The following is a 24,601-nucleotide window of genomic DNA, read 5'->3' as shown; positions in this document are numbered from 1 at the left end:
AGTCCAAGCATCACCTCTTGCCTGGATGACTGCAGTAGCCTCTTCACAGCCTATGGCCCAGTCTATTTCCTACGCAAGAGCCCATGAGACCTGACTTCATCACATCTCCTCTACTGGCCCCACATCATTTAGAGCAAAGGCCAAAGGCCTCCAGAGGCCCAAGAGACCCCACGTGATCTGCCCCTCCTCTCCCCAGTCCTAGTTCACTCTGCTCCTACCTCTCAGCTGTCTCCACATGCTAGGTAAGCTCCACAGCACTTGCTGTGCTCTGCCACGACACACAGATTCAAACATCTACACCATGAAAGTCAGAGGACCCCTGATCCAGCACCTTCACATCGATGAAGAAGCTGAGGCTCAGAGAGGGACATTAACCAGTCCAAGGTCACACAGCCACTCAAAGACAGCCCAGCCCAGGGCCCTCTGCCCCACCACTCTGCTCTGGTTAACAATGATAACAATTGATGCCTTCAAGAACACAGTGTTTAATGTGGTGCCCAGCCCTGTGCTAAGTGAGTTGCACATGTTAACTCATCCAACCTCACAGCAACCCCAAGGCAGGCCCTATGCACATCCTCACTGGACAAAAGTGGAAACTGAGGCACAGAGCCTTAAGCGACTGTACAAGGTAGCATAGCTCATGGTGGAGAAGCAGGATTTGAATCTGCCCATCTGCCCTAGTATCTGGGCTCTTCACTGCCCGATTCTTCTGGAAGGACTGGGTTCTGAAAGCCAAAGCCACAACTGGCAAAGGGAATTTTTTAAACCCCGAAGGGATCTTCGAACATGTCCCACAGAGGCGGCTGGTGAATGAATATATTGCTTCATGTCCACGAGGGAAGGGATGCAAATTCGGAGCAAAACAGCTCAGCCTGTGACATGTTCCTCCTGTCACTGCTGTCAAGCTCAGAGGCAAAGGTGGAGGGAGCATGTCCTCCTGTGATAGCCAGGCTCACACATCAGAGGAGAGAACTAGGAAAAGTGGCCTCACCAGGAGAAAAGCAGCAAGGCCCGATGACACCCAGCCCCAGGGAACTCATGAAATCGAGAGGTGTCAGCGCCCTGCCACAGGCCAGAGAGGCAGGGAAATCAGAGCAGACAGGCAAAGTCCCCGAGGCGGGCCAGGCAGGAACAAGGGTTCGTCTTCATAACGGGCTGGGATTGACCTGGCAATCACTAGCAGTCATATTAACACCAACACCTTGCCAATCTCCAAGTCAGCAATAAAACACAGCTGGTGCCTGTGTCTCGGCAGGGGGCATCCATGATGGGTCCACTTAATTCCCCTACAAGGCAAGGTGATGGATGGTAGACAGAAGAGTAGAAGACACAAGGGGCCCTAGGCTCAGAGCACCCTGGCTAATAAGCTGGAATGGTAGGAACTGGACATGTGGCAGAGCCCACTCCCCTTCCACACCCTTGGAGAATGCAGGGTCAGAGGGCAGAGCACACTGGCCTCTGGCTGGCCCCTGGTCTGCCACCCCAGAAGCCAGCCAGTGGGGGCATCCAGATCTCCCCTGAGAAGCTTCAGGATTTATCCATCACTCAGACACACCCAGTTAAAGCCCATGTGCCCCCCTTCTCCTTCCATTCCCCACCCCAAGCTAAATTCCACCTCACATCTACCCCAGGAGAGGTCTGCGTGCACCAAGCACCACTACCATGGAGTTGGCCCCGATCCTAAACCAAAAGACCAAGCCCTGAAGTTCTGCTACCGGACCCCCACACCTATGGGCCTTGCTGGTTCCTCTCCCAGCAATCCTCTGAGGGAAGCCTCCTCAATAGTCTTCAGGAAATGACTGCAGGATCTGTTGAATAGGCCCGAGTGGGGAAGGAAAGACAAGCCATGAGGAGCATTTGCTTCTGTGAAGGACGGTAAGGCCCCACACCTGTCACAGACATCTGTGGAGGCCTGCTATGTACAAGGGAGGGTGAGGGACACAAGCTAGGGGGCGCCTTGTTGTCCAGAGCCAGGGATGGAAGGAAGATGCAGCAGACACGGCCTCTGTGACAGAGGCACAACCCCCACCCTTGCCTGCCCACCCAGGGGAGCAGCTGTGCCTGAGGCAGGCGCAAGGGGGCATCTTCAGGGAGGGGGAGCTCAGCACTGAGCCATGACCCCTGGGGCCTTGAACAGGTTAAGCAGCCATTCCCTCACCAAGCAGACACGGGCCAAAATGCCACCGTGCTTCAAAATACAGGGCTGGCACTATCTCCACTCCTATTCAACATAGTACTGGAATTCCTAGCCAGAGCAATTAGGCAAGAAGAAGGAATAAAAGGAATACAAATAGGTAAAGAAACTGTCAAAATAGCCCTATTTGCAGACGACATGATCCTATACCTTAAAGACCCAAAAAACTCTACTCAGAAGCTTCTAGACATCATCAATAGCTATAGCAAGGTAGCAGGATATAAAATCAACCTAGAAAATTCATTAGCATTTCTATACACTAACAATGAGCAAACGGAAAAAGAATGTATGAAAACAATTCCATTTACAATAGCCTCAAAAAAAATCAAATACCTAGGTGTAAACCTAACAAAAGATGTGAAAGACCTCTACAAGGAAAACTATACACTTCTGAAGAAAGAGATTGAGGAAGACTATAGAAAGTGGAGAGATCTCCCATGCTCATGGATTGGTAGAATCAACATAGTAAAAATGTCGATACTCCCCAAAGTAATCTACATGTTTAATGCAATTCCCATCAAAATTCCAATGACATTCATTAAAGAGATCGAAAAATCTACTGTTAAATTTATATGGAAACACAAGAGGCCACGAATAGTCAAGGCAATACTCAGTCAAAAGAACAATGCAGGAGGTATCACAATACCTGACTTCAAACTATATTACAAAGCAATAACAATAAAAACAGCATGGTACTGGCACAAAAACAGACATGAAGACCAGTGGAACAGAATAGAGGACCCAGATATGAAGCCACACAACTATAACCAACTTATCTTTGACAAAGGAGCTAAAAATATACGATGGAGAAATAGCAGCCTCTTCAACAAAAACTGCTGGGAAAACTGGTTAGCAGTCTGCAAAAAACTGAAACTAGATCCATGTATATCACCCTATACCAAGATTAACTCAAAATGGATCAAGGATCTTAATATCAGACCCCAAACTCTAAAGTTGATACAAGAAAGAGTAGGAAATACTCTGGAGTTAGTAGGTATAGGTAAGAACTTTCTCAATAAAACCCCAGCAGCACAGCAACTAAGAGATAGCATAGATAAATGGGACCTCATAAAACTAAAAAGCTTCTGTTCATCAAAAGAAATGGTCTCTAAACTGAAGAGAACACCCACAGAGTGGGAGAAAATATTTGCCAACTATACATCAGACAAAGGACTGATAACCAGAATATACAGGGAACTTAAAAAACTAAATTCTCCCAAAACTAATGAACCAATAAAGAAATGGGCACGTGAACTAAACAGAACTTTCTCAAAAGAAGAAATTCAAATGGCCAAAAAACACATGAAAAAATGCTCACCATCTCTAGCAATAAAGGAAATGCAAATTAAAACCACACTAAGATTCCACCTCACCCCTGTTAGAATAGCCATCATTAGCAACACCACCACCAACAGGTGTTGGCGAGGATGCGGGGAAAAAGGAACCCTCTTACACTGCTGGTGGGAATGTAGACTAGTACAACCACTCTGGAAAAAAATTTGGAGGCTACTTAAAAAGCTGGACATCGATCTACCATTTGATCCAGCAATACCACTCTTGGGGATATACCCAAAAGACTGTTACTCCAGAGGCACCTGCACATCCATGTTTATTGCGGCACTATTCACAATAGCCAAGTTATGGAAACAGCCAAGATGCCCCAGCACTGACGAATGGATTAAGAAAATGTGGTATCTATACACAATGGAATTTTATGCAGCCATGAAGAAGAACGAAATGTTATCATTCGCTGGTAAATGGATGGAATTGGAGAACATTATTCTGAGTGAGGTTAGCCTGGCTCAAAACACCAAAAATCGTATGTTCTCCCTCATATGTGGACATTAGATCAAGGGCAAACACAACAAGGGGATTGGACTATGAGCACATGATAAAAGCGAGAGCACACAAGGGAGGGGTGAGGATAGGTAAGACGCCTAAAAAACTAGCTAGCATTTGTTGCCCTTAACGCAGAGAAACTAAAGCAGATACCTTAAAGCAACTGAGGCCAATAGGAAAAGGGGAACAGGTACTAGAGAAAAGGTTAGATCAAAAAGAATTAACCTAGAAGGTAACACCCACGCACAGGAAATCAATGTGAGTCAATGCCCTGTATAGCTATCCTTATCTCAACCAGCAAAACCCCTTGTTCCTTCCTATTATTGCTTATACTCTCTCTACAACAAAATTAGAAATAAGGGCAAAATAGTTTCTGCTGGGTATTGGGGGGGGGAGAGGGAGGGGGCGGAGTGGGTGGTAAGGGAGGGGGTGGGGGCAGGGGGGAGAAATGAACCAAGCCTTGTATGCACATATGAATAATAAAAGAAAAATGAAAAAAAAAAAAAGATTTCCTCTAAACTCAAAAAAAAAAAAAAAAAATACAGAGCTGGGCTGAAAGTCACTGTCCTCAGCCCCAGCTCATTGGTCTCCCTGTCTCTTGGCCACTAGCACCAGACCAGCCCTCACTGGGTCCCTTCTGCCCTGCCTGTCCTGCCTCTGTGGTCTTGGCCGTGCTGTTGCTCTTTCCTTCCACTCTCCTTGTCCAAACAGCCCCGGGCTGGCCCTGCGGCCCTGGAGTGCTCTCTTCATTTGGACAAATGCGTCATCAGGCGTCATCAGGCATCTTCCTCTATGTACAGGGCAGTGCTGGCTCAGACCTCGGCCTGTCCTTGCTGCTCTTACATCAGGGCTGGTGCCCAGCAGGTGGGAAATAAATCCATGAAGCCAGAGCCAGCAGGTGGAGGGCTGCACCTGTCTCTCTTCCTCCCTCCAGGGCAGGCAGTGTCAGTGAAAAATAAGAGGAGTTGAACCCCACAAAAAGCTGCTGAGTACACACACATCTGCCTTCTGCCTCTGTCAAAGAACTTCAGTAGATTGTCAGAGGGTGGAGATAGACAGGAGCTCGCTGGGGAAGTCGGGGTTTCAGGGCAGCCTGACCTGACCCCCACACTGTCAGCATCAATCTACCCTTCCATAAGCTAGAAGAGCAGTCTCTCAGGCCTGGGGTGGGAGATTGGGGACTGGATTTTGTGATCAAACATCCATTCAACAAATGTTTATTAAGGACCTACTATGTGCCAAGGGACTGTGCTAGATGGGGAGGGGGAGTACACAGCAGAGAAAACAGGTCAAAAAATCTCTGTACTATGGACTATAAACAGACAAAAGTTTATTAGTCCAGTCCTGTAAGGAGTAAGAGCAGAGCACGGGGAACGAAGAGGAATGGGCTAAGGGAGGGTTGACTTATCAGATGGGTGTTCAGAAAGACCTCTTTCTGAAGAGGGGTCACCTGAGCACACTGAGGATGCAGGCTAGAAAAGAGACTTCAGGGCAGAGGACCAGTCAGTGCAAAGGCCCTGAGGTGAGTTCAGGCCTAGCACACTTGTGGAGCAAGGCTGGAACAGAGGGAGAGAGAAGAGAGAAGAGGATGAACATGAGGTCAGCAAGGGGAGGGAAGGTGACAGAAAGGAAGGCACCAAGATGTCCACCGTAAGTGGGTTTTAGATCCTGGGGGCACCCAGGCCAGCCTCCTCTCTCTGGTTTCCCAAAACATGAGCAGTGCCAACCCCTCAGGGTGACACAGTCCTTCTCCAGTCAGGGGCCCATTCATAGCCAGGGAGCCCAGCCAAGTCACACCCAGCTGAATCAGGGGCAACTGGTTCCATGCTTTGGACCAGCAGAGAACTGTGCCCCTGAGCTAGACCATCAGCCATGTGCCCCGCTGTAGTGATACAGGGCATTGGAATGCAAGTCTGCCGCTCAGCCCCAGGAGCTGGAGCTGGAGGTCAGGCCCATGGCAGCCTGACTCATCCGTGTCTTCCAGATATCAATGGGGACAGAGACACGGTGGAGGTAAGCCTTCCAGCCTTTCTGCTACAGGACAGGACGTCCTCCATGAGCAGACCTGAGCCCTGAGCCCCTTCCTGCCATGTCAGGAGGCCATCCGCTTCCCATCAGGTGTGTAATGTGCCCAGGTTTTCAGGATTCACCCACCCAAGAGGACCCTAGCTGAACGTCCAGCATGACCCTATGCAGAGGGTCTTGCCTGAAGCTGACCTGTGTCCTCCATGTCACACTCACTGGAGGTAATTTAGCTCAGTGGCTGGGGAGACCATGGGCTAATTCTAATCCTGCCCAGCTACCATGTGCCTCAGGGAAGTTACTTCACCCCTCCGAGCCCCAGCCTGGCCATCTATATAACCCAGCTGTCTTGAGAGCCAACAAGCAAACATGTTACAAGCAGGGACACAGGGCCCAGTCCACAGGAGGTATTCATAAACGCTATCTACCATCGCCAATTCTAGTCACCCACCAGGAGCCCTGGCTCAGACACTCCATGCTTCCATGTGATTCTGGACAGGCCCTAATATCCTTGCTTTTCTTCATTCATAATATGGGAGCACTAGTGTGGGAAAACCGAGGTTCACTATAGGGCCCCATGGATATGGAAAGACTGTAGAGCTGTATGTTCCAGACACCAACCCCCAAATGCCCAGGGTTGTGGGCAGGAGGCTCTGTGCCACCGCCAGGTTTGTGCCACCCATCCGCCTGCTCTCCCTCTGCAAGTGACACATTTCCTTATCTCAGGAGCCCAGGCTGGGCCTGCTCTGCATGTCTAATCCCAGCCCTGGCTGCCGCTGAGAAGCCCGGGAGAGAAGTGCAGCTCCTCACTCTCCCAGCCTCAGCCCTGTGGCGGAGGGAGTCTGGCTGTAGCCAGAGGGTCCATGTGCACAGCATATGCATGTGTTTGTACACACCCCTCCCTCGGGAGTGCCCACACGCACAGAAGAGGAGACACAGAGCCTTCACACAACCACACACACAGACCCCTAAGAAGCCAGGTGTCCAGAATTCACACACCTTCACCTGCCTTCCTCCCCTCCAGGGGCTGGGTGGGGGCATACGTAAGTCCTATTTGACTACCTTTGGAACTCACCTCACTGACCTCTGTCCATAAGACCAGCTGTCTGGTAAGAACCAGACTGGCCTGGCTCCTGTGGCTTTGTCCCTAGCCCCATTCCTTGCCATATGTGCAGCCTCAGTCAGGGCACTGCATGACCCTCTTGATTCCTCAGCTCCCCAGGTATATGCAGGCGAGGCCAGGTTCTGAGGCAGCTGAGAGCCAGGCAGACTGATTCTAAACAACAGCCCTCTCCAAGGCATCCCTGCTTGGGCCCCCATCTCCATGTTCCAGGAGCAACTTTTATTCTGACAACTGGTTTATACCCACTTCACAGATGAGGAAACTGAGCCCAGAAAGCAAAACAACCTTCCCAGGGCCACACAGCCAATGCATGGCCGTGCATTGGCCCAGGTCTGTCTGATAGAGAGACTGACCCCTTAGCCACCTGCTAGGGTTGCTGTGATGACAGCTGAGAAACGCAGGAAGGGAAGTGAAGTCCTGGGTCTTACATCCTGGATCTGTGCCCGGCTCTGGCACCTAGCTGTGTTACCTGGACAAGCCACCACACTTCTCTGAGCACCCAGTTCCCATCTGTAAAATAGGGACCAAAACAGCTAACACACAGTGTTTTCACAGGATTTGAGATAGTTGGGAGTGGGGATGGGGTAGGTTCGCACAGGCAGGGCTCAGTCAAGGCTGCAGGATTGCCCAGAGCAGGAGTGAAGGGGCTAAGGATGACAGGGGGCTGACAGGGGCTGGACTCCCCTTAAGCCCTGAGCCAGTGGCCCCATTAGCATTAGGTTCCCCACCCAGAGGACAAAGCTAGGTTCCTGTCCCAGCCTCCCCCACACCCTGGCTGTGTGCACCCTGAGAAAGCCACTTGCCCTCTCTGGTCTCAGTCTACTCGTCTATAAAATGGTCACAATTATGCTCCACTGAAAGACCCAGAGCCCAGCCCAGAGTAAGGCACCTGGGACTCTCTCACCACCGCTGTGATGTGCGACCCCAGCCAAAACTAAGTAGGAACTCTCCTCCCTCCCTCTCCCACTCCTCAGAGCAACTCACATGATTTATGCTTCAGAGGACAAATCAATACAATATACGGCCAAAGACATCTTTAATCTTTCGCAGGGATTAGGCTACAAGGTACAGCGGCCTCTTTCTACCAGCCGCTCAATTCTGATTTCAATTTGGCCAGCTAGAGCGTGGCTTTCTCTCTCCTCTCATTTTCACCCCCAAACACAGTCCTCCAAATCAAATCCCATTTAGTGAGTAGGGTCAGGGGACCCAGCCATCCATAGATGGGGCAGGCCCAGCCAGGCCCTGGGGGCTGATCACCTTGGCACAGGTTGGAGCGGGAAGGTCTGGGGACATGGGGGGGGGGGTGTGGCCACTAGCAGGCAATCAGGCCCTCAGCCATGCAGGGACAGTGCTCAGGGGTTGGCAGGCACTCTCAGGGGCTCCTCTACCAGGGCAGGAGACCCTGAGGTGGGAGCCATGGCACATTAGCTGCTTGTCTTCTAGACTGTGAGGTCCTTTTTAACATCTTGAGTAGACTTTATTTTTCTAACTCACAACACTTGATTGGCAGCTTATAAAAAATTCTATCAGAACCCAATACTCAGAATGCCTCTCCCGAACCTACTGACCACATATGTCTATCTGTATGTCTGTCTGTGTCTGTCATGCCCCAGCACTCACATAGGGGCTAGTCCATGCAGGTAATAAGACAGAGTAGACAAGGAGACAAAAACAGCTGAGACTAGTCCTGGAGCCTGGGGTCAAATCCCTTCTCCAGTTACTATGTGGCTTCTCTGTGCCTCCCCGCCCCTTTTGTAAACTGGGGATGCCCACCTCATAGGACAGGGGGTCACCAGACAGCAGTTGCCTGCACATGGGGACTATGTGTGTCCTGGAGACACCTCTAGGTCCCCTAGAGAAGAGACTGAAATGCAGATGAACACTAAAACCTCTGTCCTTTCTCCATCCAGTATTTTTGTCTCCAGATTCTGCAGAGGTCTTGCCTTTAAAAAAAAGGCAGTGGGCTTGTTTGAGGAAGGAATGAACATTGGGAGGAGAGGAACCCACACCACAGGATGGTGGTACAACCCTCAGAGAGATGTGTGTCCCATCCCAGCAAAGGGAAGGATATGTGCGCTGCCAGGGAAAGGGGGAGCTTTGGTGCCAAGGCTCTGACACTGCCATCCAGGGTTTCAGGGTGCTTGCAGGTGAAGGGGGTCTGGCTGGTCCTTGCTTCCCTCTGCCACCGGCTACAGGGTGGAGGTGGCCCAAGTGACCATCCAGCAGCACTGTCCCACTTCCTATCCCTTCTGCAGGTCTATGGCACTCAGGCAGCTTCAGCTATACAATTAAAGGGGCTTATTGGAGATTTATAACAGGATTATGCCCACAGAGTGTTACCTACACCAGCCTCCGGACACTGTGGTCCTTAGGAAAAGCAATTAGAGACCTGGGGCCCCAAAGGTATAAATGTACAGGTTCCATCACCCAAGGTCAAGAGCGGCAGGTGAGCTACTTAGAGACAGGGCCTTGAGAGAGACCAGGAGGGGGCAGAGGAGGCTCTCTGCAGGACACTGGCTGACCAGAGGGTCAAGGACCTCCCTGTTCCTCCTACAGGGGACCGCAGGATGCCACAAGGCTCACTGCAACCAGATGCCTGCCTGCTACCTCAGGATGCCTACCACCACTCCACCCCACCCAGCAGCCAGGCCTCAGGCCCTTCTGGGCCACTGGTTAAGGTGTTAACTCTTGTGTGAGCTGCTTACCACTGGGGATTCTGAAAGCTTTGTCTCAGGATGTAGGTAGTAGGTAACGCAGGAAGCTTAATGGGGTAGGCAGTTCTGTGCTAATGGGGGAGACTGAAAGGAGAGTAAACCACTTACCCAGAGCTGCTTAAACTCCACCAGCAGGGACACTGCCTTCATGCAGGCCCAAACCAGCCCAGCCCAACTAGTGTGGGTCAGGGGCCTCAGCCCTCCCACCTTCACCCCGCATACAGCTCCATTTTAGGGACTCCAAGTTCCTCATTCCACCCCCCAACAACCTTTGCTGCACCTCCCAGTCCCTGATGCTATTTAACCAAGCCTCCCCTCCCCAACCCCTGTAAGGACAGCACTGTCCCACAGCTCACACCACAACCACAGACTGTCTTCTGCTGGCCCTGTCTGCAACAGGCCTGGCTGCCCTCCCCCAACACTTCCCACCACAGAAGCAGCAGATTCCCAGGAGGACTAAAGCCCACGAGGGGTGTGGCGAGGCTGGGCAGAGCTTGCATCAAGGTCACACTCCACAGTGCTCAGTGCTCACCACGCCATGATGCCCTGTCCCCACACACGGCCCTGCAGCCACCTGACTCACCGTCCTCACGGGACTTCTGGATGAAGGCCTCCACACCACTCTCACCGTAGCTGCCCTCTGAGGCCAGCGTGGACACGTAGTTCCACTTGAGAGCACGGACGATGTCCACCATGGCCTGGGCCTGGTATGTATCTGAGGGTACCACACGGGAGAAGAAGTCGTAGCGGCTGTTGTCGCTCAGGTCAGGGGCTGTGGAGGCATAGCTGATCTGGGGTATCTGGGGATGAGAGGGAACATTGATGGTGGTAGCTGGCACCCCACCCAGCCCAGCCAGCACCGCACCCCCTACATACCAACCTCCCTCATCCCAAACGCCTTGGGACCCTCCAGCTGGCCCCTACCATGTCACTGGCTCCCCCGGCCCTGGGGGAGACCCTGTGACATAAGCAGGACAGGTCCTAGCCACTCTTGACAGAAAAGAAAACAAGTCAAGAGAGGTTGGGCAAGTGGTGGTCAACCTTGCCTCTGCTTCTGGCCAGGGTCCGTGCTACCCATTTCCATCCTGCAGCTCTCCCAGATCCTGTCCACCCCAGCAGCGATGAGACAGGTGATGGCCAGTGGGGACAGCAGAACACATCAAGGCTCCTTCCCTAGAGTGTCCACCCCAGCCTTACCCAAAGATCCCAAAGATCCCAAAGATCCCCCCAAACCCCACCAGCGGCACATGTAAGCAAACACGAACACACATGCCGGAGTTATGTGGACAGCTAGGATAAACCAGCCTGGAGAAAATGCCCAGGTCGGGGAGACGGTTCCCTGTGGGGTTCAAGGTGGGGATACGGGATCAGAGAGGCCCTGGGGGATCATTTGGTCCACACATTGCCCCAGACAGCCTCTCTGGCCACCAGCTAGCAGACTGCCCCACAGCTCCCTCTGGGCTCAGGCTCCCTCCTCCTGCCCAACTCAGAGACAGACCATAGGTTCCAGCTTCTGGCCCCTACTTACTGCCACAAAAGGAAGCCCAGGTGGCCAGGGCAGGGGAGTCTAAGAAGTCCCTTCTCTCCACCACCTACATGCAAGGCCCAGAGAGACACAGGCTGCCTCCCAACCAACTGCAGGGCACCCAGGCCCCCTGGCCTCTCAGCTGTGGAGTATCCCCTACCCACCACCCCACTTGGCCTCTCAGGCAAAGAGACTCAGAGTCCCTAAGTGGCCCCTGCATTCTGTAGCTACAGCCAGCCATCCCTAAAGGACATGGAGGGGCAGCGTGGACCCTTCACCTGTCCCAGCTGGTAGGACCAGTGCCTACCTTTCTATTCCCTCCCTCAGCCACACCAACATCACACTTCTGCCCTGCTCAGGTATCCAGGTGACAGAGTGGAAGAGGGGCCACATCTATCTGTATTGTGTTGTAAGATTTCCTTTTCTTTTTTTTTTTTTCAGTACTGGGGTTTTAAACTCAAGACCTACACCTTTAGTCTCTCCACCAGCCCTTTTCTTGCGATGGGTTTTTTTTGAGATAAGATCTCACAAACTATTTGCCCCAGCTGGCTTCCACCCTCCATCCTCCTGATTGCTGCCTCCTGAGTAGCTAGGATTATAGGCATGAGCCACCCACACCAGGCTTGGATCTAAGATTTCAACCCCTAAGGATTCAGTCCCCACCAAGAAACTTGTGGCCAAGACTTCAGGCCCTGGAGAACTGAGTTACAGAATTGTTCTAGGTGCCAGAGGTTGCTGCCCACCTGCCCAATACCTAGGGCATCCCTATCCCTAGGGGCAACCTCCCAAACCAGATGACTCCCCTTCATCAGAGCAGGGCCCAGGTTTTGCTGACCTATGAGCCCCACCCCATATCCAGCCAGTCTACTGAATTCACTTCAGCAACTTTCCTGCACACTTACTATGTCCTGAGTGCTGGGGGCAGCAGAAAACAGAACACCTGCAGAGTTCTGGGAGGATGGGAGAGAACACAGCAAGCCAATAGTTACCAGGATAGTCCCTATAGAAATGCAGCCCTGTGAGCACATAGGGGACAGGGCACTGGGATAAGCAGGCATTGAGAGGTAGGTGACAGCTGAGCAGAGCCAGCCTGAGCAAGACTAAGGAAGGAGTAGGAGAACCAGTTGATTGGTTTGGGAGTTTTCTGAGCAACCTAGGGTTAATTCCCAAGGCCTCTCACTGTTAGATCTTGGGATCTTTACAAAACTGTATGCACTATACCGTTCTCAGTGGCTATTACCATATGTAACAGCAAAACGTTGGAAACAACCTACATATCCATCAGAAGGGAATGGTTAAAGCAGTCACAACCATGCAAGGAATGTTACACAGCTATGGAAAAGAATGAGGCAGCTTCCCCTGTTCTGCTCTGGATGGTTCTCCAAGATGTAGTAGGGTGAAAACAACAGCAACCAGGGAGTGCAGCGTGTGTTGTGTAGGGGAAGAGACATAGACCCAGCTGCTCTGAAAGAAAATGGTGAAATGGGAAACCGAGGGGCTGGGTGCAGGGTTGGGTGGAGCCATCCCCTCATCCCCTGTGCCCTGCATCATTTGGAATGTGGAGCGATATACCTACATCACACTGGGATATGCGTGAGTAGACAGGTCCCCTTTCCCATACTTATCAGCAGTCAGAAGACTGGCCCAGACCTCTCCACCCTGGGGATCACCCTGGGGCATCCTCTGAGATGGGATTCCATCTGTAATTGTGTCATCAGTGCCAAAGTCCTGGCTATGTGTGCGTTCGAGAAAGTGAGTGAGCACTGTGGCTTACTGGTTTTCAGAGGCCACTGCTTTGGAGCAAGTCTCGCCTGCTGCCCTGCCAGCTCTGATCCAGAGGGGGGTCTGCCCTGGGCCCTGCAGGTGCCTTGAAGCAGCCCCAGCTTCCACCCACTAAACGCCAGTGCACGCTCCCCTAGGCATGACAACAGAAAACATTTCCAGACACATCCACATGTCCCCAGGGGAAGGGGATTGTCCCCAGTTGAGAGCCATGTTGAGAGTCTGTAGTGGAATAGGTAGTGATGAGGTGATAGGATTATGTCTGGGGTCTGCCTCAAAGGAATAGGGGGAGAGGAAAAGAAACAAACCAAGAATGACAACTGTTCCATTACAGATACAAAATAAATGCTACCCATCCCCCCACCCAGGGCCATCCTTCCTGAAATGCCCCGAATGTGTTGCTGGAGCTGGAGCAGGTGGAGAAGGTGAGACCAACACAACCCCCCCGCCACCCCCGGCTTCCCCCATGCCATCCGAGAGCCACAGTTCCCTGAATCTGTCAATTTATTTGATTGTTCACCTGTCTGCCTGGTCCTTGGAGAGAGCTGCTAACTTCACACTAAGTCTCAGCTCCCTCCTAACGGAGCCCCCCAATTCTCCAATGACAGGCCATTCCAGGGTACCAGCACAGTAGGGGGACCCAAGCCCACTCAGGACTCCAGGGCTGGAGCCAGGTCTCACAACTGGAGACAGACAGGATGGAGCCCCTCAAACTCCTCCTTCCAAGCTGCCTCCCCCTTCCCGTTATGAGCAGCAATGGACAGCTGGGTGTCCAGGTGTCAGGCCCAGGCCCAGTCCCAGTGAGCCCAACCCTGTCAGCAACTTCAGATCCAGTCTCCCCCACAAAGTGGGGCCCAGGCACACTGCCTCCATACTGTATGCACCCCATTCCCACTCAGGGGTGAGGGACGAGAGTGGGGCTCCTGCAATTGACCATTTGTGTGGCCTGCAGAAAAGCCTAAGGGCCTGGGACAGGTTCCAGTCTGTGATGGTCGGCGGCCAGGGGAGAAGAGCAACAGGCTCTTGTGCAGAGTCCAGGGCAAAGCCAGCCTCTTCCTCATGTCCCACCTGCCTGCTCCTCCTCTCCACCCACTCACAGACTTTCCTAAGATTTGGGAGCTAAACTGCTGAGGTTCAAATCCCAGTTCCTCCACTCTGCAGCTGGGACAACTCGGCCAGGTACTTCTCCCCAGGCCTCAGTCTCTTCAGCTGTGAGATGGAAACCATGACAGAAGCTCCTGAATAAAGCTGTGAGATCACACAGGGGATTCATGTGACCACTCAGAGCAGTGCCTGGCTAGCAGTGAGCACTGGGAAGGCCAACTCTCTCCAGAGCTGGATTCCTTCCAGTGTGCCCCCAATGTATCCCCTTCTTCTGCCTCTCTCTGCCCTCTGTTCCTTCCCAGGACTCGCCCTGTCTTCCTGTGCTCCCATCCCAGCTCTCTCCATAGTCACATCATTGTCATTGTCCTGGGGACATATTGGGAATGCTAACCAATCTCCCTCCCCCAAGTCTGTCTGAGCCTGGCATGGAGGAGGGGACAGGGACACCACAGGATACCACACGCAGGGCAAAGGGCCGCATCTGTGAGTCCACATGCAAGCAGGCGACTGAGACAACCTAGCCATATGGGGCTCTGATGTGTCCTTCACTCTTCCAGTCCCTGCAGCCCAGCTAGAGAGGAGGGGACATTCAATTTACATTCTCCTCAGAGATGTCCCTCACGTCTCAACAGCAGCACAAGAGGGAGGCAGGCAGCACTGCCCACCCATGCCAGCTGCCCATCTCTGCCTCCTCCCTCTTCTGGGCCACATACAGAGCCCCTCCGATGTGCCAAGCACTGCTCTGGATGTTGAGGACAAGGACCCCCTACTCATGTCCAGCAGCCTCCCACCAACCTCAGGGGTTCTGCACTAGGGCCATCTGTCTTCTGCCTTTTCCTCTTGCCTCTCTGTCTTCCTCTGCCTGGAGCCCTTGACTTCTTTCCCACATCCAAGACCCAGCTCAGATGTCGCCTCCTCCAGGCAGCCCTCCTGGGCCTTCCAGGGTCCACTCAGCCTCCCACAGCACCAAATGTGGGGACTCCAGGAGCACTGAGCACATCCAGGAGCACTGAACACATCCCATCTATTTGTTCTTCACTGTACAGAGTAAGGCCATGGGGAGATGCAGAAATAGACAGGACTCATTGTGCCCCAGATGCTGGTGCAGAAGAGGCAGAAAGTGCTGTGGGAAAAGCACTGCCGGCTGGGAAGGGAGAAGGTCATATGCCCCTATGTGATACACAGTGCGTCTGCAGTCGACCCCCAGTAGAGTGGCTGAGTGTTAACAGACTGCCACGATGGTCATTGATGAGGAAGGAATGCATGAATAAGCCTCCCCTCCCTCCCCTCTCTCTGTCCCTCCCCTCTCTCTATCCCTCTCTCTATCCCACCCTCCCAGAGTGACAAGGAGATCTGTGCCACATGGGCAAAGACAAAAAAAGCTGCTTCCAGACTGGAGCAGCAATGAAGACGGGTTCCCAGGGCATCTGTGCGTGTGCGTGTGCGTGTGCGTGTGTGTGTGTGTATCTATGTCTGTGTGTGTACCGGAGCACATGCTGGAGTGTGCACCCCAGCACACAGTGCATGGTACAGTCATTCATTCATTCCTCCTACCCACACCTCCAGCCTGCAGAAGTGGCTCTGAGTATTAACACAGACCGCTGGTCCCTCAGGGGCTCCAACCCAGACCCAAGCCAGAGAGAGGGGAAGGATAAGGTTCTGAGGGTTCCAATGGGAATAAAGAGAAGGAGGAAGCCAGGTGTGGAGGTGCATGCCTGTGATCCCAGCACTCAGAAGGTGGAAGGTGGAGGCAGGAGGATTGCAAGTTTGAGGTAAGACTAGGCTACAGAATGAGACTGTCTCAAAAAAAAAAAAAAGAACAAATTGCAGGAAGAAAAGGAAGAAGGGAGAACAAGGTATAGAGAGGGAAGGAAGATGACACTGAGTCAAGACCCTAAGGAGGAAGGGAGGGACCCACATGGGTATCTGAAGAAGGGCATTTCAGACAGAGGAAGCAGCCATGTGCACACACTCACATGCTCATGCATGCATGTGCTCAGGACAGCGCCTGTCCTCAGACTGCCCGCCTGGCCAGCAGCCCACACACAAGCCCAGGTGAGCTGACACTGGCTGTACACAGACAGGACCCAAGCACCCCACCCACAGCTCAGGCTCCCTGAGCAGCAGACTCTGAAGCCCCCGTGGGAGCAGCATCTACATCCCGCACTGTCCCGAAGACGGGAGACAGTGAGGTGGGGACTTCCTGAGTCTCAGAGCCCACAAAGCACAGTCCCTGTGATCTTGAAAGCCAGGGCTCTAGTCAAGAGTGTTCAGAGCAGTCAGGATGAAATTTCTGAGCCTCAGTTTCCTCATCTGGGCACAATGATCCTAGCCTTCTCCACTCTCTAATTAGAACATCTAGCATTGCTGAGGACCCTTTTTGGGTATCCGTGGGTGAAGCCTTCTGTTGCTATTGTGATTTCCTTGTAGAGCCCCAGAGAGGTTGCCCACTTGCTTCAGGTTGCACAGCTGAATAGCAAAGCTGGGTTGCATAGCTGGCAGTAGGCTGGCTCCAGAGTGTACTGGAAGCTTACACTGCACCAAGGACTGGTGCTTTTAACACTGAAGCTCACAGGAAGAGCACTGTGGTTCCTATCACGTGCCCCTGAAGTGTGCATGGCAATGGCCTCGGACATCTGGTCACTTGACTCCAGGCACACTAGGTCTTGGGGGAGGACAGGGTGAGGATTTCACCCTGACTGCTCTGAACACTCTGGACCAGAGCCCCAGGCTTCAAGATCACAGGAGATTCCACCTCCCTGCCTCCTATCCTCTGAGCGGTGCAGGATGGAGATGCAACTCTCAGAGGGACCTCAGATGTGGAAACTGAGATTCAGATGATAATGCACTGAGTATCCTAGCCAGGAGCCATCAGAAACAAGGTGCTGGCCAGGCTGCTCTGCCCTCTGCTCGCCACCCCTGGGCAGTCCTCCAGGACTGGCCCCAATCCTGTGCACCCCTTATGGACTCTGTTCTTCCCTGTCTGCTCAAGGCCAAATCAGGTAACTGGTCTGGTCCAGCCCAGCCAGGGCAGGACCAAGGAAGACCTTAGAAAGCTAAGTGCACTTGGCCACTGCCCCTCCTACTGATGAAGCGGGGATCTTGTATGGCCAGGCCAGGGTTGGCTGCCCACTCCTTGCCCTCCTGATCCCGCTGCCTCAGGCCCCTTGCTGACAGTCCAGCTCTGTTTTCTTCTCAAATGAAAGGCAGTGATGCTTTCAGGTACATGAAAGCTGGGCGTGTGGAACTGTGTGGTTCAAAGAGGGAGAGAAGCTGGCATCCAAAGGCCCCACTGCCAATGCTGTCCCCACCAGACAACCACACCTGTCTCCACTGGGCATCCTCCCTGTGAAACCCAGACCCAGAAGCACAAGAGAAGTGACGCTCAGGTAACCAGCGCCCTGCTTCCTTCCTCCCTCTGCAACCAAGTCTGACCAAGGCCTCAACAGAGCTAGGCAGCCCAAGCACCTCCTCCAGGGTGAGGAGAACACAGATGCAAACAGCTGCAGAGAGCAGCTTAGAGGGGCCTGGCAGGGGTGTGAGCACCAGGGGATGGTGGGAAGTCACGGGAGCCAGGGACCAATGCTGCCCACAGGCCCACCCACAAAGGGCCTCCCAGCCACGCCAAGGAGAATGGAGTTTCTGGGGAGCTGGGGAGGGGTTCCAAGCAGAACCTAGAGGAGAAAAACTGCTCATGGCCTGCAGAGGGAAAGTTTGTATGGGCAATCCTAATAGCCCAGCAGGAGGCAGAAGTATAGTACAGACCACAGCAGGGCTTTGGGGCAAAAGGGGTGGACCAGGAGGTACTTCAGGAATGCTCAAAGCTCTTGCGTACTAGTTACATATTACAAAGAATATCTGCAATGACCCTGGGTTAAGCCTTGACCACAGGACAACGAAGACCAGGGCTGAGACAGGGGCCCAGGAGGAGGGTGAGGTGGGCAGCGGGAGCACTTCCCAGGGTGACGCTGAGATATGGCGGCAGCCTGTGAGATGAACAGGAGGAAGAAGCCACAGGTCTCTGGTTGGTGGGAGCAGGGGACAGTAGAGGCTGGAGGCCCCAACTGAAGGGAAGGCATGAGTAACAGCACCCAACAACTGAAGGCATGAGTAACAGCTTCCCAACAACTGAAGGGAAGGCATGAGTAACAGCACCCAGGGCGAGAAGAGAAGCCCCAGAGACCTCACAGTTAGGGGCTAGCAGTGGGTAGTGGAGGAGCCGCTGCACGGTGCAGAACTGCAGGGAGCTGCCGGGGGAACAGAGAAGGGGGGTGTGGGGGAATTGCACTGACCAGGTCATCTCGCACATGGACCCCACAGTTCAAGCACAGAAGTCACAGCTTGGGACAGCTTCACATACCTGTACCCCGCACACCACACCAATCACCAAAGAACAGACTCACAGGCCCTGGGGACATGGCAGGTGCCCTGCAGAGGCTCAGGTGGGCAACACTAGTGGTCTCTGGAAGGACCAGCATAGGCCCAGATGGGGAAGACAGGCTGCCCCCATTCCAGGGCTTCCTCCAGGGCCACACGCTGAGGCTGGTCTCTTTCAGTGGCCACCTCCCCCAAACCATCTGGAGCCATCTAGGGCCACTTCCCCACGGACCATGAGAATTCAAGCCAGACCAGCCATCATTCATCAGATGAAGCGCTCTGCTCTGTGGTCACAGGCCAGCCATGACTCTTAGACTAAACATCTGGCCACTCTGGGCCCAGCCATGTGCCCCTGCCTGGCTCTGGGCCAGTGGCCTGTGCCCCAGTGCAATCAATCAGGCCCACGGGTATTGCCACCCCAGGGCATTTAGCCAACCCTACTCTGCCCTTCCCTGGGCCTGGTCCCAAGGGGCCCTGGCCCTCTACTGCCTCTGTAATTGAAAGAAATCACACAGGCCTCTTCCTCTTCCCTCAGGGCCTGCAAGTGCCATTGTCCCCGAGTACATGCCAGTGTCCAAACTGCAAACATATTAAAAAGAGACAGTAAGCTCACCCTTCCACCTTGACTGGCCTCCAGCCACCAGCCCTTGCACTTTCTCAGCATTGTCCTATCCTCCTCAGAAGCCATCAGCCACTCACTAACCCACCCACTCTGTAATGGCTTTGGCTCAGGGGTGAACACAGACAAATTCCTGCCTTGTGGAGCTCATTCCAGTGGGAGAGGCAGTCAGTAAGAAGTGAACACAGGTAACTAATTGGAGGAGCCGGTCACTCAAACCATTGACCAAACATTTCCAGTCCTTTGCCTTCCCAGTACACATAACATTGAGCAGGGAATAGGAAATGCATACCACTTCTGGGTCAGAGCATGTTACTCTGTAGGTGCCAGATCCCACGGGGCACATGGTCCCTCTGCAACTGTGACCAGCAACCTTCCAGCCCAGCCTAGGTCCGAGGAGACAGGTAGAGCACCCAGCCAACCCCTGCAGATGAGGAGTGTAGCAAGTGCTAACTAAGCTCACTTCTTGTGAGCCACAGAAGGTTTTGAGCTGGTTGTTACTGCAGCGTCACCTCTCCTGTGCTGACTGATACAGGCAGCAAAAACACAATGTCTAGCTCTGGAACTCCAAGAATGACCCTCATTGACCTTCACTTCAGAGCCTGAGTGTGTCAGGTTCACACTCATCACAGGCTGCTGGGAGAAGAATTGGATCGAATTAAATTCACACAAACACATACCCAGGAATCAGTGGTAGCATAGCCAACATTTATTAGAAGTTTGCTATGATCCAAGAACTGTCCTAAGTGGTTTTAGTCACCTTAAGCTTCAGCCCTATAATAACCCTATGAAATAGGCCTTCTTATTCTCCTATTTTTCTGAAACTGAGGTCCAGAGAAGTTAAATAACTTGCCAAAGGTCATACAGGTAGTGAGTGGGTGAGCCGGGATTTATACCCAGAGCCCACACTCAGCATCTGCCCCCTTACACAGGTGACTTACACAAACATCTGCTCACGGACACTCACACACACAGTACCTAAGGGTTATGCCAGCAGCCTCTGGTGACAGGTGGCCTACATCTCCTCTAGGGCAGATCCTGAGACAGCAGCAGGGACAGCCTGCCTCTCTGTTTCCTCTCCTTGCTCTGCCTCCAGTCGCAGCTGTCACCCCACTGGCTGAAGTGGCCCATCTGTCTCCAACACAAAGGACGGGGCAGGGGTGGGACCAGACCCCCAGAGGTTGTATAAATGATTCTGCTTTGAGCAACAGCTAATTTCTAAACACAATTATTAATTTCATGCTTATCATATGCAAACCTCTGTCTCCCAAACGAGATAAAATTGATTTAATTAGGAATTCCATCATCAAGCCTTTTGGATCCCAACTTTTAATTAGAATCACCAACCCCACCCAAGGCTACCAGAGGGCTCTCACCCCTGACTTTTTCCTCCAAGGCCAGGGGCCCAGCAGGTCATGTGGGCACCACCTCTAGTGCCCAACCAGCCGGGTCAATGCCCCTCACCAAGATCCTTGCCTTTCTCCTGCCCCTGCAGCATGGCTCCCACATCACAATTGGCCTTTTGTCTCCTGACAGCATAATGGGGAAATAGCTTAGGAAGAGTTCTCATCTTCCTGTAGCCAGGATTCCCCAAACTCAAGGCTGGGTAGAGCATAGAATTCACATCTGGCCCCACTTCTTGCAGAATACACACTGGCCTTCTTCTGAGTGCCCAACAGGTGCCAATAAACATCCTTTCTAGCACAGCATAGGGCAGTCTCTCAAAATCATCAACACTTAGTTTTAACACAGCATTTTCACAAGTATGACCTCTGTCCTCATCTCCACTCATCCCCATCTCAGCCTCACTGACAGGTCCTGCCACACCAGCCTCCTTCTACACATTGAGCACTCCTGATGCACCCTGTCTCAGGGTCTTTGAACCAGCCATTCTCTCTGCCTCAATGCCCTTCCCACAAAGATGCATGTGACTCACTCCTTCTCATCCTTCCCCTTGAGGCTCTGCCAGACTCCATCTCAGGAAGGCCTTCCCTGACCATTCATTTCCCTCCCCTGCCCTGGTCTCCACCTGCCCTGCTTTGATTTGGCCCCATGGCAACAACAGTCACTTTCTATCACTTGGTTATTTCACTCACCATCAACCTCCCTCTGAAACTTCAGCTCAGGGGCTTCCTGTCATTCCCATCGTGTCCTCAGACACCCTGCACAGCACTGGGCACAGCACACGTGCTTGATGAGCAAAGAGGACACATCAGCCCCACCCACCCACCCACCGCCAGCCTGCGGGACAAACTCTACAGTGCTGTGGGCACCTTAGACAGGTAGGGGAAACCAAGGCTCAGTGCTTCAGGGCCTCGCCAAGGGCACAGAGCTGGTCAGCTGCCAAATGACTCTCACGTGGTCTGATGTTTTGCCTGGGCCAGCTGATGCAACACTGCAGTGTGTGGGCCTCCTCACAGCCATGCTGACATGTGGATGATGCTCTGAGATCTCCATCCTTCCTCCCCAAGGCCTGCAGGACCCTCTGTCAGCTGTCCCTCACCTGCTGGGACCTGCTGCACTTTGTCCCCTTAACTCAACAACATCCCTGATGGCAATCATTGTAGGCCTCTCCCATGCCACCTCTGTCTCCCCTCCTGGACTGACCAGCCTCTTATCAGGAAAACAAGTGAACATTTGGATTAATTTCTAGGCCTGTTCTGAATTATGATTTCCAAGAGAGAACCAGACAGATGCAGGTAATGGGCCTTTGAACAAATATTTCCCCAGAAGGCACTCTATTCAGGCCCTTGTCTCACCCTTTTCAACACTATATGTTTTCTTAGGAGCCCAGGCAACACTCTCCCCCAACTCCCATGAGGCTGGGAGCTGGAGGAGAATGGAGGGCACAGGGAGAGCGAGGCTGCATCGGCTAGGCTGACAAAGGAACGGGCTGGTGCTGGCGGAGGCAGGCAGCAGATAAGAGCTCACGGACGGGCGGGGGAGCAGGCGGGCACTGGGCCGAGAGCAAACAAGATCCTCAAATCAGCACTTGTCCTATTTCATAAGCGAAATGTAGATCAATAAATTACACTCGCTTTCACAGGTTTACATGCTGACTCCGGCACCTTGTCAGGAATGATCCACGAGGGTGAGGCTGGGGACAGAAGGAGTCCAAGGCCCAGGAGGGAAGGGTGGGGGCCAAGGCAAATTCCCCCAAGGGCCACAGCTTCTGCACTCCAGTCCAAGAAGGCCTCAAAAACAAGTCCCTGGAGATGAGAAGCAGGTCCCTGGGTGACTCTGGACAAGTCACCGCCCTGCAGAGCCTCGGTCTCCTCATCTGTCGAGTGGGGTACCATGGTGAAAATCTCGGCTTTGTCAAGTTCACTGGGAAGATCATACAGGAGAATGGGTGTTAAAGAAGCTTTCAAAGAGGGAAGGAAATGCGCAAGATGTCAGGAGCCATTACTGGTCTCTGTGCACACAGTAGGTGCAGCATAGCTCAGAACTCACCACCGCCCTAAGAGAAGCCTTCGCCCTGATTTACAGATGAGAAACTGGCCCGGGATCCCTTGGCACTGAAGCAAGGAGCTACACCCAGGTCCGCATTGTGCTGCTGATGAGCCAGAAAGCCCACAAAGATGGGCACCAGCCACACCTAGATGACAGAGGAACAGGAGGGCTGGGAACCAGCCCTGGTGGCCAAGCTGAGGGTAAGACTGGGCAGAAAGTACAGGCTTCCCTGAGCTGGGGACAATACCTGCTATATCTGGGCCAGGCAGCCCTTTGAGCAGCATAATGACAGCAGGCAAAAGGCAGCCCAGACGTTCATGGTGTCCCTAACAGGACCAGTAGCTGTCATTTAAAGATCACCAACTCTGTGCCTAGCATTTCACAGAGACCATCCCATTTATTCTTCCCACAATAACCCCAGTAATTGTGATGTAGTGAGATCATACACCTGTACTTGAACCCAGGTCCATCTGGATCTAGCACCTAAGTGCTGTCAGCCGCTGCTCCCTGCCTGGCACCACCCTTAGTCATCTTGTCCCTTCCCCTGGGAGGCAGGCAGACGGGGAGTCAGAAGTGCATGCTGCTGGTCCTTTCCTACATCCCTGGGGCATGCTGCTTCAAGGCTCTGTGCCTCAGTTTCTGCATCTGTTTAGTGAGGACTTATCCATCCCTGCCCATTTCTGGGTAAGGTCAGAGTGAGGGACTCCAGAGGTAGTAGCAACCTGCAAAAGCCTCTCCCACAAAACTCAATGGCTCCCCACAGGCTTTGGGAGTCAAGGGCAGGGCCAGGAGGATCTCGGTGTGGCGCCCCAGGAGGCTGTAACTGTGTCCTCTCTGTATCCTGACGACCGCTCTCTGAAGAACACCAGTGAAGGGGGCATGGGCAGGCCAAGAGAAAATTAACCACAGCGTCTGCCCAGTGCTTTCCCAAGTCAAGTTAATGTGCTGTGCTGTGTGTACTATATTGCACTGTATTAATATAATATGATATAATGGGATGTATTAACATTATTGAACACATGAGCCGATAAAAGTCACATTGCCATCACTCCACGTAATGTATATCACTGCCAGGCCAGAGCAGGCTGGCCGCGAAGGCGGGTAAAAGGAGGTCACAGTCTCTGACTCTGGGGGTCCCGCTGGGGAAAGAAGACTCCTAAGCCCTGGGCAACAGTAGAGAGCCAAAGTCAGCTGGGGAGCTCCACAGGCAAGGCAGAGTGGTCCCTAGGCAGGGTGCTAAGCTGTGCTATGGGGGCTCCTGGCCCAGCCCCTGGAAGTGTACCCCACACTGGCCCTGCTACAGGACTTTTCCCTGAGGGAGCATCTGACCCATGCAAGTCCCTCTAAAGCTGCCTTTGCTGGCCCTACCTTCTTTCCCTGACTCAGCCTGACATCTCAGGGCTCTGCACCCCTGTCAGTGGCTGCCTCTCCACTGTCCCCAGGGCTTAGCAGCTGCCCGCTTGTTTCACAAACCACCTATGGCCCAGGGTACCCAGTATGTGCCCACTTGACATCCCAACAGACTGAGGAACCCAATTAGCTGCTGCTCTACTCAGCCCCCCGTTCACTCTTCAAGCCAGAGCACTGATGCACCGCTGAGCCCCTTCTTACATGACTTAGCCTGATTATCAGCAAACGTTGGCTCTACTTTGAAAACAGTGCCAGAACCCAGCCACGACTCACCAACTCTGCCAATGCCACCTAGGCACTGGCTCTAGCCCCCGTGCTGGATGGGTTCTCAGTTCCTAGGCCTCTTTGCTTGCCTCTCACCTCCCATACCTGCCATCCCTGACATGCACATTTGGCCTGGCAGCCAGAGGGACCTAAGTTAGATCTACCTCACCCCTCA

At 53.0% G+C, this 24,601-nt stretch overlaps 1 protein-coding gene across 3 annotated transcripts in view; it reads right to left on the bottom strand.

The window, feature by feature from the left end:
* Grm4 (glutamate metabotropic receptor 4) overlaps window positions 1–24,601 on the bottom strand; it is a 107,211-nt gene that overhangs the window by 47,556 nt on the left and 35,054 nt on the right. For 2 of the 3 annotated variants that reach the window (XM_074082410.1, XM_074082411.1), the window contains exon 3: window positions 10,476–10,692. The exons of the other annotated variant lie outside the window; for it this stretch is intronic. In XM_074082410.1, coding sequence (XP_073938511.1) covers window positions 10,476–10,692 — 217 coding nt within the window. The remainder of the gene's footprint in view (window positions 1–10,475; window positions 10,693–24,601) is intronic. 3 annotated transcript variants of the gene reach the window in all.

Source organism: Castor canadensis, chromosome 8 (genome assembly GCF_047511655.1).
Source record: "Castor canadensis chromosome 8, mCasCan1.hap1v2, whole genome shotgun sequence".
NCBI classification, from domain to species: domain Eukaryota; kingdom Metazoa; phylum Chordata; class Mammalia; order Rodentia; family Castoridae; genus Castor; species Castor canadensis.
Note: the sequence above shows the minus strand (reverse complement) of the source record. Positions and strands in the feature narration are given on the sequence as shown.